Source organism: Spermophilus citellus (genome assembly GCF_964194105.1).
Source record: "Spermophilus citellus genome assembly, chromosome: 9".
In the NCBI taxonomy this organism is placed as follows: domain Eukaryota; kingdom Metazoa; phylum Chordata; class Mammalia; order Rodentia; family Sciuridae; genus Spermophilus; species Spermophilus citellus.
This window is the reverse complement of record NC_138191.1, coordinates 10,228,756-10,247,181: the sequence shown is the minus strand read 5'-3', so window position 1 is coordinate 10,247,181 and position 18,426 is coordinate 10,228,756. Positions and strand designations below refer to the sequence as shown.

Below are 18,426 nucleotides of genomic sequence, written 5' to 3'. Positions count from 1 at the left end.
ATACTTGTATTCATGCATCCTTATCTGTCTGGCCAACCCCCTATCCATACCCATGTTTCCTGGACCAACACATGAATACTACACTGTGGAGATCAGAAATTGTTTCATCAACGTATGCCTTGTAAATAGCACTGAGATTTTGATACATGCATTTGGTAAATCAATATGGGATTTAATTGTAGGAGGAATGGGGTACAGTAAGGGATTAGGAAAAGCTCTTTCAAGGTTTTAATGACCCCTGAAATATGGTGTGGGGAGGGACAAGTATTAGGAGCAGGAAAAGGTACCTTGATTGGAGGACTATTGGGTGGTTCTGGTGGAGCCCCATGAGGAGTCTGGGGACAGACCTCAGTTTGTTCTTCGCTGGTGGCTGAAGGTTCCATAAACCGACTCTGTTCTGGGGGAAGCTGTGTCCTCTTAGGGTCTTCAGATTTTTTCATTTTGTTTTCTTGAGAGAATTTTAGTCTTTCTTTTTTCTTGACAGAGGTAGGTTTTCTTTTTTGGTGCTGCGAATTGAACCAGGGCCTTAATCATGCTGATCAGGTGCTCCACCTCTAAGCCACACTCCCAGCCTTTGGTAATGGGGTTTAATGTCAGTTGAAGCAGAGCATCTTTAGACAAGAAAGTCTGTATTTATAAGCAGATTCTAATTATACTAATACCCTTGGGAACTCCAGGGAGTCAGTCCATCCTCTAAAAAGATGGCCAGAAGGTAAGCACTGGCCATACATGACTGCTTCACAGAAAGAGGAAAAGTAATTTCTGCATATCGCCCCGTACTCACCTCTGGTGATGGAAGAGCAGGAGACTTGGATTTGAAACAGCTAAATTTGGACTCAGTGTCTCTCAATAGGCTTTAGCAAGCCATTGTCCCAAACTGATTGCTATTTTAGTGCATATCTTACAAAAGTGCCATGATTTTTCTGTTTCTGCCCTAGGGGGTTATGTAACCTAAGTTCAAGTACACAGCAGTACTGAAAGAAAACGGGAGACCAATAGGTATGAGTTTGCTGGCTCAGAACCTCGTTTTCACTTCGTTCTTGATCTATACAGAGACTGGAGGGTAGATTAAAAAGCAAGAAGTGGAAGATCAGGAGTGGACGCTTTTTCAGTGGGGGCTCAGCCGTCCTACCTTCAACGAAGGTATCTCCTCCTCTGACTCTGGTTCCGAATCTGTATTTGTTGTGGACCTGGACTGGGCAGTAGGAGATTCATCCTGCTCCACTTTTTTCCCTGTAGATTTTTTTTTCCCTGTGGGTTTTGTTTCCCCTTTGGATTTCCTTTTAACTGATGAAGTAAAAGACAGCACAATAAACCAGGGCTCCTGGGTGAAAACAGTGGACGCAGTTTCAGTCTGTTTCCTCTTTGCTCCTGCTTTTGTGTCTGACTGTGGGCGTCCACCTCTAGCCCATCAGCTCAGCCTGGCAGAAGCCACCCAGGCCCAGCCTGTCCCTCTGCGGTTTCCTTACCCTTCCTGTGTGCAGTGAGCACAGCCTTCCTATCCCGGGGACTCTCAGGGACCTCTGTCAATCCCTTTCCTAACCCTCTTGTTGTACATTTGCCTCATAAGCTTTTACACTGTACATGATGTTAAGGAGAGGTCATCTTTGTAGAAGATTTCTCCGAATTGGAGAAAATAGAGAAGGAAATATCATCTCCTTTGCAACATGGAAAAGTGGTGGTATTGGAGTTTGAGTTCTTACACGTGGTTTTTAAACCCAGTATTTCATAAGAGGGAATGTTTTCACATCGCTGAAAGATAGGTTTTTAATTAAATAGTGCTTCTCTTTTGTTGTCAGAGAAGATATTAATGATGAACTAGTATCCTAATAAAGCAATAATAATAACTGATTTAAATATTTTTAAAATGCACACTTCCCCCCGCCCCAATTGTTATTTACCAATGTAATGTATTGGAAACACTAGTCTCTCAATGAGTCCTTCTACCTATTTTCTTCATCTCCACCCTCAAAAGACATAACCCCTTTGCCAAAAAAACATCAGAACCCTTGACTGGAAAGGAGTTCTCTAAGTGGTCAAATTGAACCACTGTTATTATGGCTACTGAGGTTTTGACTTGGAAATGGATGTATCAACTGTGAGCAAGTCAGGGCTCTAGTCAATTTTGGGGAAAGTGGGTGCAGAAAGGATGGGAGCCAGGGGTGCCTCCTGGTTACCTTTCAAACTCCGAGTTTTAAGAGTTTCCGCGAGGTCTGCAAGTGCTGGTATGTCTTTGCAGAGTTTGATCAGTTTTCCCAGCCCAGCATCACTGTGGAACTTCTCTTCCATCAAGTCAGCAATCCTAATTCTGTCATAATCTTCTTGCATATTTTTAGTCAGTTTTAAGTCTTTGGCCAATAAGGACTTAATCAATCTAAATTCATAATCCTTAATGGCCTCTAGCCCCACCAGCAGGACAATTTTCTTGTATTCGTTCACCATCTCTCAAGTTACGGATGAGCCTACAAGACAGAAACAGCATAGAGTCTGACACGTGCATACGGACACTTTAAAAAATGGCTTATGTGTATGTGAGTGACTGCCCCCTGTCCAAGTGCCGTCCAGAGGCGTGTGTGCGATGAAGAGGGCTGGGTTACCAGAGGTGCTGCTGTGGAGATGGGGGGAGAAATGCTGCAGTACACGTTTCTAAGAAATTCTTCCCTCTGAGTGATGAGAGCTGAGTGGATTCAATGGTGGGTGGTGAAGGGGTCTGGAAACAGGCTGGGGGCAGTGCAGTGTCAGAGCCCCTGGCTCCCCTTGCCGTTCTCTCTTGGACCTGGGCCCATCCCTGGGTGTATCTTGCTCCTGACTCTCTGCTCACCTTTTAGGAATGAAGTGGCTGCTGGGCCAATGGCCGCGGCCTCCCCTTCCCCCAGGAGTGACTGTCTGCTGCTGCACCCCACTTCCAGGCTCAGGCATTGACCTTGTCCACTTGGCTCTTCCCTACCCAGCTCTCATTAGTACTGCATCTGTCCTCGTGTGGGAGCATGCATTCTGTGTCCTCTGCCCCCATTTCTGTCACTTGGCTGAACATCTATCTGCTTTCTGGTGTAGGGTCACAGTATTTATTGGTAGAAAAATTTCAACAGTTGCTTGATTTTTCTTCTTTCAGCCTTAATTTCCTTAATTAGGTTTTTCATGGAGTCCATTTTCTCTCTAGGATCCACAGCACAATACTGCTGAAAATTTTTCATAGTGTAAGAAATATTCCTGACTCCTCAAAGGATCCTGGAAGGCCCTGAGTGACCTCCTGTTTTTCATTTCTGTTTTGCTCTTCATATCCCTCATGTCACACGCTTCTGATATACACAACACACTCTGTCTTTTCATGCTTTATGACTTTGCTACTTCCCTTTCATGGCCTGAAAAGCCATTTCTGTATTTCTTTTTCTGATTACCTCCCACTACAACCTTTAAGTGTGAACTGAGGTTTTGTCTTCTGGAATCCCTAGAACTCCCACATGCACAAGAGTCACACTGCTGAACCTAGGTAGCTTTTTGTGCTCTATCCTAGTGACACTGGTACATGGTATGGATTCCAGTTTTCTGCTTACTTTACAAGTGTTTTTAGTTTAGGAATCATTTCTTTGTACACCTTTTGTATAAATGGAATGTTCAAATTTCTGTGGCTGTTAATTGCTTCTTCCTTGAGGGAACAGGAACATCCTCAGATTGAATATCGCAAAAACCAAATATCTATTGCATAACCCAAATACCTTTAAAATAGAAAGTTTTGAGAGCGTGCAACACAATTTGTTTGTAAAATATAAGTATATGTGAGATGATAGGTGGCTATGTGTAATCTTTATTCTTTATGCTGAAATCTGAACACTCTTGTTTGTGTTGTTGTTGAAATACTATTGCTTTTGGTATTGGAGTAAAGATACAGATTATCAGTGGAGCTTGTAGTAGTACAATGTATAGAACAGATGTTTCAAATAGCCTTCTGTGAACTTCAAAAACTGAATTTCAAAATATATCTAGCCCCTCAGTACAGAAGAAGGTGCTCTAACCTGGCTTGAGTGAAAAAATAATTTTGGAAGTGTAATTTTAACCTAGAAAAATGATATTTAAGCAGGAAAGCCTCAATAACTACTCTGTTTTTCTCAAGGCCTACGTAGTTTTGAACGACAACAACCCACATGGAAATATCTATTGAAAGAAGTATTCAATGAGAAAATAATAGATTAAGAAATACTTCAGGCCAAAAAATCAGGAGAATGAAAATAAACTTGATTAAGTATGACTATGTCTTAAAAATAAAGATATGATTGAAGAGAAAAAATAGAGGAAACCTATCATCATGGCGAAAGTAGGAGAGAAACAGAAAATAACAATTTCTTGATGTATTTTTCATAAAGCATAAGATAGAACAATAAGTTAAAAACAAAGAGAATAAAGAAGTGTCATAGATTGAAGTAAAGATAGCAAAAACAAGACAAAATACTTTATACCAGCATATACATAAAGGGCCTAATCAGTTAGGTGATTTTGTGTTTTTGTCAAAATTAATTGAAGACATCTATCTAAGTGTCATTAAAAAAACATCACTGAAATGTGGAAAAAACAGACATTGTTATCAGGTAACACCTAATAATAAAACATTCAACTCCTAGGAAACTCAGCAGTTTTAATTATGGATGTTTCGAATAACAGTTATTATAATAACTTTTTGGTCCTCCTGGTACCATAAATATATTTTTCTCCATATATACACACACAGATACACAGATGTATACATCATTACATATATGTAGCTATCTGTGTGTAGCTACACATATATGGATTTCTAGGAACTACAAGAAAAAGTGACAATTTTTTAGTTGGTATGGCAGATCTCCTTATCTTTTAGCCTGAAGTATTTTTTAATCTATTAATTTTCTCAATTACCGAATGAACAAAGCTAAAAGATATGTAAATATTTAGATTATCTGAGCAACATACCTGATGTACTTAACAATATTTTTCTATATCTAAAAAATCTGATATCAACAACTAAAATCTCATATTCTATTTGAATGCACATGAAATACTGAAATTGGCTCTACAGAACGTCTTTTAAACCTTCTGATATACAAGACTTATTTCTACTTGACTTCCCTTCTTCTCCCGTACTTGAATTTCTTTCTTTTTCTCTACCTCTGAACACCAAAACCTATGTATATGTATGATAATGAATTTTCAGGCTGGCAGAGCTATCCAAAAGTGATTGAAATCTGCCACTAGTCCTGTTTTCAAATGGAATTAAAGGAAAGTTCAAAATACTTCTGAAAATATTAAGATCATATATTTGAATATCTGAGCTTGTGAATCTAAATTTTTCTACGATGCCTTTCCGTTTATTCTCACGTTTTGGAAAATTGGGATAATGCTACACAACACAGCGTCATTCCAGGTGTGTGTTTTTAATTAACATTATTTTATGCTTCTTTTCATGTCTCATTCTTGTCTTTTCCTGAGGCCCCTCACTACAGTCACCAAGTTTTTTATACTCTCTCCAACCAAGAAAACCAGAGTCCTCTTCTGCAATATGAACTCCTGCCAATTCCTCCTCAGAGTTTACAATCCGAAATAGCCAAAATGCACTTCCCCCTTTTCAGGCCCCCATGTTGGAGGAATAAAGAGGTCTGTTATCTTTCTAAGTGAATCAGTCTAGCTACTGAAGTTGTCGCCAATTCCAAAGCAGCTGATGCCGGCCCGAATCCCCTCACCCCAGCACCCAGAAGACCCAACACTGATTTCCCCGGCTGACCTTGTGATTTGTGGGAGGTGTCCACAAAATCTTCTCCACAGAAAGCACTGGCAGGGCTCACCTCCCTGGGGATTTCTTCAACAGTGGCCCAGCTCTTCAGCTCTTCAGTAGTGCAGGAAGCAGGGATTTTTGGTTTGCATTAGAAAAATAGGTGAGATCTCTCAGAGACTGAACGAAAACAGCAGGATCTTGGGTTCTGAAATGCTGAAAAGATGAAGCATTTCCTCAAGAAAACAGGAAAAGTGCCCTTCTGAGTCACTTACTGACAATGCTGGGTGTCTCACTCGCTGGGCTCTCAGCCCAGGGGGAGAGGAAGCAACATAACAGAGCAAGATGCCTCTAGGTTTCGATTTCTTCAGCCAGAGAGGCTAAATGCTATTCCTGTAACATCTCAGTAACCCTGACGAGTTAGAGCAGTAGTTACATGTTTGTCTTACAAATCTCAATAGATAAGGAAGTCTAGAACTGGAAAATTGGCAGAATGCTTCGCAATACAGCTTCATGTCCAGATGTGTTTTTTACCTAATATTGTATAATTTTTTTCAGGTCTCATTATTGACTTTTCTTGAGGGCCCTCACTACAGTCACCAGGTTTTTTTTTTTTATACTATTTCCAAGCAAGAAAACCATATGCTATACAATACAGCATTTCAGGAACTCCATATCCAGCATTTAGGAACCTCTCTTCCTTTGCATGATGCTAAAAAATCAAAGAGGAAAGGTGCACCTTCCAGTCACTTGCAATGCACACCTCCTAGTCTTCCCCACAATGAGAAGAAAAGGGAAAGGAGCACCGTTAATCTCATCTTCATGGCATGAACGACGGGGAGTGTTTGGATAGATGAATGAACTGAGTTTCCAGTTCATCCAAGATATTGTTCTCTGACCCTCACTGTATGGACGGAGTAGATTTTTCTACTATCCTTGTCTGTTCAAGCTTCCCTGAAAATCACCATTAGTTATTTTCAGTCAGAAGGCACTGCTCACTAGCAATGATGAAACATCTACCCATATGTGTATTGGAGATTGGGTTATTGTTGTTAATCCAATTAAAAGATACTCAGGGGGCTGGGGATGTGGCTCAAGTGGTAGCGCGCTTGCCTGGCATGCGTGCCGCCTGGGTTCGATCCTCAGCACTACATACAAAGAAAGATGTTGTGTCCACTGAAAACTAAAAAATAAATATTAAAATTCTCTCTCTCTCTCTCTCTCTCTCTCTCAAAAAAAAAAAGAGATACTCATATTTTTTGGCAATTTTATAAGTGGGATGTTTATAGTAGGATGTGTGGTTCTGTATATCTTCTGCATACAAACTCTCTATTAATCATATTACATATTGCAGATATGTTCTCCCAGTGTTTGGTTTGTATTTGTACTCTAATACCCTGTCTTATTTGTAAAAAAAAAAAAAAACAAAAACAAAAACAAAAACAAAAAAAACAAAACAACAACAAAAAAAACCTTAGAATTTGCATGCAATTGAATTTAATAAAGTTTTACTTTCTGGCTTGTACTTTTTTGTGCTTTAAGATATTTTCCCTCTCTCAATGTAATGAGATTTTACTGTTCTCTGTAAATGATATCACTCATCACATTAGAACTTCAATCTCTCATGCTATGTAATTTTTGTGTGATTTTGTGAGATACAAACCCAATGTTTGCCTCTCATCTATGGAGATTTCTCATCAGCCCAACACTTGATATTTGGCCTTTCTGTTGGCTGTGTTACAATACCATGTTTTCACATATATGTGCTTCTATCTTCATGCTATCTATTAAGTCATATTCCATGTTGCCTTAATTATTATGGCTTTAATAGACATTGGCTTCTTGTAGAGCTGGGGCTTCCGAAATCATCAGTATGATTTGTCCTTACTCTTTTAGGCTTATCTCAACAAATTATTCAGCAATGTCTTTGAGATTTTTTTTAAACTGAATAATCTGTACTTTTATACTTCTTTTTCATTAATTCATGGCAAACATACCTAATACTGAAGTTCATTTTGATACAAGTGTATGAGTATGGAATATGATTTTCTCCAATTCAGTCCCTAGGATTTTCCCTTTCCCACCCATTCCCCCTCCTCCTCTTTCCTTTCTCCTGCTCTACAGATATTTCTTCTATTTATTTATAGTTTTTTAAATTAGTGCATTATGGATGGGCATAAGGGTGAAATTCAGTGTGATATATTTATATACGGACAGAGAAAAATTGAAAAAAATCTGTAATTTTACAGCAGTTTGAGCAGAAAGTACAGGGTGTTCTCATATACTTCCTTCACACACATGCAAAACTTCTCCCACTATTGACACCTTTACCAAAGGGGTGTGTTTGAAAGGATCTTTGAGGTTTTGTGTGGAGTTTATAGATTAGTGTGAAAAGAATTGTCCTATTCATGTTATTGAGTCTTCAAATTTAAAAAAATCATATATATTCCTATTTATTTGTCTTCTTTGCAATCATCAGTAAAGTTTCATAGTTTTGTCTATAATGGTTTTACATATTTTTTGCTAGATATCCCTAAGTACATCATGGTTTTGTACTTTTTATCAATATGTTTTCTATTGGTATATCTGCAAAATAAAGAAATGCAGATGTTTATGTTGATCTTATGCCTAGAATTATTGATGAAACATTTCTGATATTTTGTATATTATTTGGATATTATATATAAGCAATTTTCTTTTTTATTATTATTATTAGTTGTTCAAAACATTACATAGCTCTTGACATATCATATTTCATACATTTGATTCAAGTGGGTTATGAACTCCCATTTTTTCCCCATATACAGATTGCAGAATCACATCGGTTAGACATCCACGTTTTTACAAACTGCCATACTGTTGTATTATGTTGCCTTTCCTATCCTCTACTATCCCCCCTCCCCTCCCCTCCCATCTTTTCTCTCTACCCCATCTACTGTAATTCATTTCTCCCCCTTGTTTTTTTTCCTTTCCCTTCACTTCCTCTTATGTGTAATTTTGTATAACAATGAGGGTCTCCCTCCATTTCCATGCAATTTCCCTTCTCTCTCCCTTTTCCTCCCACCTCTCCTACTGTCCCTGTTTAATGTTAATCTTCTTCTCATGCTCTTCCTCCCTGCTCTGTTCTTAGTTGCTCTCCTTATATCAAAGAAGACATTTGGCATTCGTTTTTTTTTTAATTGGTTGTTCACAACATTACAATGCTCTTGACATATCATATTTCATACATTAGAATCAAGTGGGTTATGAACTCCCATTTTTACCCCAAATACAGATTGCAGAATCACATCGGTTACACATCCACATTTTTACATAATGCCCTATTAGTAATTGTTGTATTCTGCTACCTTTCCTATCCTCTACTATCCCCCCTCCCCTTCCCTCCCATCTTCTCTCTCTACCCCATCTACTGTAATTCATTTCCCTCCATGTTTATTATCCCGTTCCCCTCACAACCTCTTATATGTAATTTTGTATAACAATGAGGGTCTCCCTCCATTTCCATGCAATTTCCCTTTTTTCTCCCTTTCCCTCCCACCTCATGTCTCTGTTTAATGTTAATCTTTTCTTCCTGCCCTTCCTCCCTGCTCTGTTCTTAGTTGCTCTCATTATATCAAAGAAGACATTTGGTATTTGTTTTTTAGGGATTGGCTAGCTTCACTAAGCATAATCTGCTCTAGTGCCATCCATTTCCCTGCAAATTCCATGATTTTGTCATTTTTTAGTGTATAAGCAATTTTCAATGTCTTGTTAGCATAAAAATAGAGAAGGAAACTAATGGAATGGAATAAAGAATCCAGAAACTGACACACATATATAAACAACTGATTTTTACGTTTTCAAATGATATGTATGAAATGCATGCACTGTGTTGTATGACAGTAAGCCTCAGTAAACCTGTTTTAAAAATAACAAGAATGGATGCCGTTCTCTAAGAATTTCAGAGACAGCATATGAACTCTGAAGATTTACTATTTCAGTAATAATGAACATCTCAGTTGGGAGCTTTTGCTTATCTTTTGTCCAAATATCCTTTGCTGTACTAGAGTCATTTTATTTTTCATTGAAAATGATATTTACATCTCTCCGTATTTTGAATCTCCTTTACTGGTGTGATCTTGTGTCTTTGGATTTCTTATAGGGTGACTCCAATGTTGAGAGATAGAGATTAGATATAAAGAAATGCTGTTACTAGCTGGCCTGGAAAACCTCACTGAAGAGGAACTGGATCGGTTTTAGTTTTTCTTCCACATGAATGTGAGATCACCAAAGGCAAACTACAGGTTACAGACAGAACAGTTAGCCAACTTGCTGATTCAAAATGCCGGTGTGGAGTCTGCAATCTGAAGACCATTTGTATCTTCCAGAAGTTGAATTCCATGCATATGGCCAAGTCTTCAGGAAGAGAAGAAAGTCAGTCTTTTGCTAGTGTGACTTAAAAACCTGACAAGAACAACTTAGAGGAGGAGTAGCTTATTTTGGGCTCTGGGTTTCCAAAGTGTCAGTCCATGGTCAGCCAACTCCATTGCTCTGGGTCTGAGATGAGGAAGAACATCATGCAAGAAAGATGTGATGTGGGGAAAAAATTCACATCATGGCAAGTCAGGAAGCAGAGAATGAGTACAAGGAGACAGGGACAAAATATTAACCCTAAAGGCATAACTCCAGTGACCTACTGCCTTAAGCTATGCCCTCACTCCCATAGCTATCATCCAGAACAATAATCCTTTCCAAGTATTAATTCACCAAATGGACTAATTCACTGTGAATAGGTTACAGCTCTCATTTAATTTAGACAATTAAAATTTAATCAATTTACCCTGGAATAATACTTCACTATTTCACCCATGAGTTTTGACAAACACTTCATATACAAACCATGATATTGCACTCAGGTCCCCAAAAGCACCTATTCATCTTACAATAAAAAATGCATTTAGTTCATCACCAAGAGTCCCCATAGGCTCAACTGCTCCAGCATTGCTCAAAAGTTCAAGTTCAAGGTCTCCTCTGAAATTAAACTCTTGTTTGTGAGTGCCTGTAAACATAAAAGGTAAGTGCTTATATGCAATATGTAATGGCATAGAGCAAATATTTCCATTCCAATGGAGAGAGCGACCAGTATAGAAAGAAGGGATTAGGACCAAAGCAAGACTGATATTCAACTGCACAAATAAGTTTTCTAGCTCCATGTCTGGCATCTAGGTCACATGATGGCAAGATATGTTCTTTGAAGGGCATGTGCTGTCCACCCCATGGCCTTGCTGATTGCAGCCCACATGGCCTCTCTTAGGCTGACCCTGTCTGCAGCCAATGGTTTACCTGGGTTTATGTTCCACCTTATTGTTACCTGTTAATCCAGGAGTCTCCTCTGCAGCTTTGGGTTTCTTCTCACCCATTCATCCACAAACATGTCCTTGATCCCACTATGTATGAGATGAAAGATTGCTGATGCGATGGGGCAGGAGGACATGTTGTTTGTTTGTTTGTTTTTTGTATTTTGATTGCTTAGAGTTGATTGATTCCCATTTTTTAATAAGTCAATGGCTTTACGTGTAATTTTTAACATTATCTTTTTAGAAATTTTTTCTTCTTTCATTTTCTTGAGTTTAAAAATGCTTCAGTGAGTTTTATCTTTTTTTAAAATTTTTTTAGTTATATATGGAGATTCCTCTTTCTTTTTTTAAAAATTTTTATTAGTTATTGATAGACTTCTATTATTTTATTACTTATATGTGGTGCTGAGAATCGAACCCAGGGCCTCACACACGCTGGGCAAGTGCTCCACCACTGAGCCACAACTCCAGCCCCATCTTTCTTTCTTTCTTTCCTTCCTTCCTTCCTTCCTTCCTTCCTTCCTTCCTTCCTTCCTTCCTTCCTTCCTTCCTTTCTTTCTTTCTTTCCTTTTCTTTTCTTTTCTTTTCTTACTGGCATAAGAGAGTTCTATTATTTTTGCAATGTTCTCTTAGATTAGTTCATTCACCTTCAACTTTTTTCTCTCTTAACTCTGAGTAGACAGTATAATAATTTTTACTTACTCTGTCTTCTGCAGTCTTCAATTTGCTCTTAAGCTAATTCAGTTAAGTTTTAAATTTTAGTTACTAAAATGTTCTGTTCTGGAATTTCTATTCACCTCTTATAATTTCCACTTCTCTTGTTTAGATGTTCACTTGGTGTTACAACATATTTAACTCTAATTATTTTAGCCTGTCTTACTTTTCATTTTTGCACATATTTACAGTATCTGCTGGAAATCTTTGACAAACATAATACCTAGGCCATCCCAGTATCATTTTATATTGGCTAAAAGATGGGCCTAGTGATTTTAGATTATGTATTTAAATTTTTTTTGGTTTTTTTATTGGTTGTTCAAAACATTACAAAGCTCATGACATATCATCTTCCATACATTTGATTCAAGTGGGTTATGAACTCCCCTTTTTTACCCCAAATACAAGTTGCAGAATCACATCGGTTACACATCCACATTTTTACATAATACCATATTAATGACTGTTGTATTCTGCTACCTTTCCTATCCCCTACTATCCCCCCTCCCCTTCCCTCTCATTTTCCCTCTCTACCCCATCTGCTGTTGTTTAATTCTCTCCCTTGTTTTTTTTTCCCCTTTCCCCTCACAAACTCTTATATGTAATTTTGTGTAACAATGAGGGTCTCCTTCCATTTCCAAACATTTTCCCTTCTCTCTCCTTTTCTCCCACCCCACTCGTCTCTGTTTAATGTTAGTCTTTTCCTCATGCTCTTCTTCCCTGTTCTGATCTTAGTTGCTCTCTTTATATGAAAGAAGACATTTGTATTTAAATTTTTAATAATGTCTCAGGAAAACTTTGGATCATTTTTGAAATCTGCCATTTTTCAGGTACTGGTTCTGGCTATTTTTTCATAGTTGTTTTAATTATTGTCTGAGCATTCACAACTGTAAGTTTATTTTTATTTCTTATTACAATTAATTGATATAAATCCTAAAAAATTTCTTTGCTCAAAATTATTCCAGTAGAATTCAGACTATCTGAATCAATTGAGGCTCAATTTCAGGCTTTGTTAGGATGGACAGAGACAGTTGTTAGTCTGCTATATAACCTTTACTCTTCTTTTATTTTTTCCTTAAAAATGTTTACAGTTAACATTTATTTTTTTGGCTGGGGTTGTGGCTCAGTGGTAGAGTGCTTGCCTCTCACGTGCAAGACCCTGGTTCGATCCTCAGCACCACATAAAAATAAATAAGTGAAATATAGGTATTGTGTCCAACTACAACTAAAAAATAAATTAAAAAAACATTTATTTTTATTTTTAAAAAATTTTTTATTATTTCTTCTTAGGTATACATGGCAGTAGAAATCCATTTTGATACAATTACACAAGCACGGAATATATCTTATTCTAATTAAGACCCCATTCTTATGGGGTTCTATTGTGAACTGAGCTGCTATAACCATTGATGTGGTTATGTCAATCCTAAAATGTAACTTTCCTGTTTTGTTAGTTTGACACCCAGTTTTTACCAGATGTGTCACTATTCCAGCAATATCCTGTATTTTCCGCACTATTTTCACATTTACCTTTCTTTTCTTTTCTCAACCCAAAGCAGATGCTCTCTGTAGATGTCACATTTTCTCATCCTTTAGATGTGCAATTGCAGCACTCAGCTAATAGGTGGGATCCGTCTCTGTATTTCTTCCTTTTCTCAAGATGCCAGCTCTTAGGTGTCATGAGAAGTGGTACTTTCCTCCTATGCCCAGCGTGACTGCCACAATTTCCCAAATGCCCATTAGCCTGCAATCAGAAAATCTTCCCAGGCATCTGGGAGAGCTGTAGAGCTTGCTTTGTGAATTTGGTCTCTTATCTTTAAGTTGTATATTGTTCAAAGCATGAAAACTGTCAATTCATGTTATTTTATTGAATTATATTATTGCTATTGCTATGGTGTTATGGTTTGGAAGTGAGGTGTCCCCCCAAAGCTCATGTGTGAGACGATGCTTAGAGATGAGATGAAGTACCTGTGTTATGAAAGCCTTAACACAATCAGCATAGGGATTGGGATAGGGATTAACTGAGTGGTAACCGTAGGCTGGATGTGGCTGGAGGGGGTGGGCCCCTGGGGGCATGCCAATGGAGTAGACATTTGGTGAGCTGAATTGAGTCTCCCTCTGCTTCCTGATCATCATGTGAGCACTTCTTTCTAGCACATTCTTCTGCCACCATGTTCTACCTCACCTCAAGCTCCAAGGAATGGAGCTGGCTGTTTATGGACTGAGACCTCCGAAACTGTGAGCCCCCAAGTAAAGTTTTCCTCTTTAAAATTGTTCCGGTCAGATTTTTTAGTCACAGCAGCGAAAAAGGTGACTAAAACAGTGGATATGCTACTCTTCTATCACCAGAAAAAAAAAAAGACAGTAGCTACATTTTAAATATTGACTTTATACATTTTATTTCTATAGGCAATACTTACTGTCATGTAGAGTAGGTTTTATTGTAAAACCTAAATTCTTTTCTCTTGACCAACAGAACCCTTTCTCAGGGTACAAGCTTGCCACGCTTAGATGGATTTAGGAATAACCCTGAAAATCACAATCAGAATGCCGACCCCAAAGCTGATAACCTGTGTTCCACCCGCATGCCTCACAGCACACAAATCAACCACACCAAAGCAGTGCACTATTGCATTAAAGAGAACATATCTGGCAGTTTGTGGGAAAGATATCCTTTTTTTTTTTTTTTTTTTTAGAGGAGAAAAAGTTTATTTGGGGCTCATAGTTTCACCTGTCTCAGTCCATGGCTGGACAACTCCATTGTTCAGGGCCTGAGATGAACAGAACTTCATGGCAGAAGAGCTTGGTAAAGGAAGGCTATTCCACTTATGGCATCCAGGAAGAAGCCAGGGACAAATATACTCCAAGGTCATATTCCCAGTGACCTACTTCTTCCAGCCACACCTACGATTACAAACCAGTAGTCTATTCAGCTATCAATGGATTAATTCAGCAAATGGATTAATCCACTGCTTATGTAAAAACCCTAATCATGACCTAAAACCCTTCCTCTGAACCTTGTTGTATTGAGGATCATACTCACAAAGCATGAGGTTTTTATTTGGGGGCGGGGGTACTCTTAGATTGAAACTATAATATCCTTTTAAAGATTTTTTTATTTGAATTTTTACATTATGAATATTATAAAAGCAAAAAGTAGTTTTAGAGAAAGGAAAATAATAAGAAAGTTTTATAAAAAGAAAATAACAATTCAAACGTAAAACTCTTAATATGGTTGGGTATTGCCCCTGATGCTATTGTTTACATGAAAGTCTCAACTTTAATCGTATCACTGTTGAAGACACTGAATTGATTTATAGGGAAGTTCTGTACTTCAAGTTCCAGGCTTAAATTAGCATTGCTTTCCCTCTTCTTGTTCTTTGCGCTCTTGATGACCTTGAAGAGAGGTGAAGAAGACACAGTGAGATCCCAGCCATTGAGGAAAAGCCCTGCATTTCTGTGGCCCGTCAATGTCTGTTCATCTCATGGGCCACACCAGTCCCTTCCCTTCTCTCAAAGGCTGTTAATTTTTGCTCACTTTTCTTCTTTATGGTATTATTCAATATTAAGTGAGTCCTTTCCCGTCATCTGGAGCCTCATGACCATCGTGGGTATATTTGAACAGGACAGGAGTTCCTCAAAAGTGGTGAAGGGGAACTCTAAGTAAAGAGGAAGAGCTACTTTAATCAGTGTGCAGCACTGACTGGGTCAGAAAAGGGGAAGGAGGCGACCTAAAGAACTGTTTCCTCAGTGGTCTCCTCTGATTAGCAGGTAGAGGTGGAATGCATGGAGTCTTGCATCAAGGCATGTCTCTGTGTCACAATCCATCAATATTTCTACTTGGACTGTTTATATGTGAGTTTAGCTCTCATTAGTTTTCTCAAGAATCTCCTGGTGGACCCTTGTGTGGGTTGGTATGTGGGACTGTGTTTGTTTGGGTCTGAGACAGACAGCATGATACCATGTGGAATCAACCAGGTATTTTGCCGGGACACGCATTTCACTAAAAGATGGCACCTTTTGCTTTAAGATGAAGTTATTCCAAATCCCTGGGGATCCCTTGGTCATCTGTGTCTGGCATGAGCCATGTTGACCTTCTTCCTCTTTCAACTTGTTTTTATTGCCTATTTTTCTATTTTCCATTTCACCTTTGACCTCCCTCTCATTGGTAGTATATCCTTTATCTCCAGCCACTCCTGTCTTTCTTATGACTCTTTCTTCACTGTTTGATAGTCTCATTCATCTCACCTAAGAATCTTGCTTCTGGAACCAGACAGCCTTGGCTGGATCTCAGTTCCTCCATTTATAGGCTATGTCAGAGCATGTTACAGTTTCTGAGTGTCAGTATCTACATCTATGAAATGGGTACAATTACTATAGCTCTATCATGGTTTCAAATCTCAGCACATAATGAATATTCAGCAGGTATTTTCTATTAATATAAATGCAATGTTATTATACTATTATTTATTTTTGATATTATTATCCAAAGGAATGATTTTAGCATGTATCTCTAAACTTAAAAATATGTACATCTCTAGCACAAAATTACTGTTTGGTTCTATAGATGTACATCCAGATCTACAGATCTTCATATTGATCAATGGATATTTCTTGGCTATCATATAGACAGCTCAAATCAACATGCTTTCATTTCCCAGCACATGTTTTTCCCCTGCATTCTCCATGTTAGTGAATTGCAGAACCATTTAACATTATCTTGGAATCAGGCTTGAATGTTCCTTGAATCTTTTCTTTCTCACCATCAGCACTTAGTCACGAACTCATAATCTTCCTGCAAAAGACACTTTTTCCCTCCATGAGTTCCAAACTTATTTGACTTTCCCTTTGTCCTGAGCAGTTTATAAATCATTGCCTTGAGCTATGTGAAACCCTGGATGACAAAGGGCTGTTTCTGGGATCCATGTGGTTACCAGGGGGAATGCCCAGATTTGCAAGATGACTTCCGTTGACAGGGGAAATTCTGTGCTTGTCATTGAATTCACTAAATCAAAAAGTCATGAATGTCTACCAAGTGAATATCTCCCAAAGTAACAAGTGAATCTTCACATATCATCAGGGTGCCCTGGGACCCCCTGTCAGGGTACACCTGGAATATAGCCTTTGAGTAGCTCCTTTGAAAGCCCCCTATTCCTTCTGATGGGCAGCATCATAGCCTCTGGGACAGGAGTCCCCTGTGTTTCTCCTTTTACTAGCAAAGCAATAAAACTTTTTTTTTTTCCTTTTTCTCAAAATCGTGTCCTCATTATTGAATTGGCTTCGGGAACAAGGACCAAGCTTTTGGTTACAATACCTGTCTCCAAACCTAGATTCTCTCTAAGGTGTCTTTCTAACATGGTTACCAGAATGCTTTCTTTTTGAGAAAACATCAAAGTCCTCAGGCTGTTTGGTTTCAGAGCTTCCCATCAGATCTATACATCTCCATGTGAGAGGAGATAGGAAGAATCGGGCATTCTTAAAATCTTACAAATCTTCACCTTCTGAATATGGCCCTATTGCTCTAAGGTTTATTTCTTAAAAGAACATGTTTTGTTTTGTTTTACTCCTCTCTTCTAACCTCTCCCCCTCCTGTAACAAGATTAGGGAGACAGTGTTACCCTTTCTTCCCCTCCTTAACTGACCTTGAACAGGAGGTGCCTGCTGAGGAGCTGGAAGTGAATGACTCCCAAATTAACAAGGGAATTCTCACATGCTATTGGGGCGCCCTGGGACCCCCTATCAGAGCACATCTGGAATGTAACCTTGAAGAGTTCCTTTAAAACCCTTTATCTCTCCTGATGGGAGAGTCACACACAATTAAAACAGCATTTATTGGTATTGAGGATAGACGGTTACACACCTTTCAGTGATTTTCACAATTAATTTCCCATTTTATATTTATGACAAAAAAACATTTACCTAGCATTTTTTTTTAAATTATTTGGCCTCGTCTTCCTGTGGTGTTCCACATGTACTGAGTTTGAGCTCTACAGAATTTATAGAGCTAGTTTACACTTTAGAGAATTTGCCTTAGTCATTTTCCCCTGGATTAGAAAAATAAGACCTATCTAGATTAAATTCTCATCATGTCCTAGCAGTGAGATAAAGAATATACCTTCATTTTCTCCCTTAGTATTCAAAACAACCCAAGAAAGTGGAGTGCTCCATTATTTTAGCAGACCAATTACACTGTTTCCCCCAAATCAGTCAACTAGTGAGTGTTGAAGGCAGGATTCAAATCAGATGTGTCTTATTTAAAACCCTTGTTCTTGATCATTATTGAAAATGACTTCTTAATTTCATGAGATATTTTATTATTCAGCACAATTATAATATTCTTTTGAAACCCATACGAATGTCATTTCCTTAGTATCTTTTTTTTTTTCTTTCATTTTTTGGTACTGGGGATAGAACCCAGGGGCACTCTACCATTGAACCACGACCCCAGGCCATTTTAATTTTTATTTGACACAGGGTCTCACCAAGTTGCCAAGGCTGGCCTCAAACTTGTGATCCTCCTGCCTTAGCCTCCCCAGTTGCTATGATTATCGGCATGAGTCACTGCACCTGGTTCCATTTCCTTAATATCTTGTGAAACAAGAAAAACCTTCTACTCAGAAACGAGGGCAAAGGCAT

General features: G+C 38.4%; 2 protein-coding genes across 2 annotated transcripts in view; both read right to left on the bottom strand.

Moving 5' to 3' along the window:
* LOC308655784 (interferon-activable protein 203-like) overlaps nt 1-18,426 on the bottom strand; it is a 441,182-nt gene that overhangs the window by 48,795 nt on the left and 373,961 nt on the right. The gene's annotated exons all lie outside the window — the stretch shown is intronic.
* The window catches only part of LOC308656866 (gamma-interferon-inducible protein 16-like), a 45,223-nt gene that overhangs the window by 9,517 nt on the left and 17,280 nt on the right, over nt 1-18,426 (bottom strand). Inside the window, exons 7-11 of the mRNA XM_081308214.1 lie at nt 15,056-15,186; nt 11,136-11,166; nt 2,178-2,442; nt 1,133-1,287; nt 288-506 (exon numbers count right to left, since the gene is read on the bottom strand). Coding sequence (XP_081164340.1) covers nt 288-506; nt 1,133-1,287; nt 2,178-2,442; nt 11,136-11,166; nt 15,056-15,186 — 801 coding nt within the window. The remainder of the gene's footprint in view (nt 1-287; nt 507-1,132; nt 1,288-2,177; nt 2,443-11,135; nt 11,167-15,055; nt 15,187-18,426) is intronic.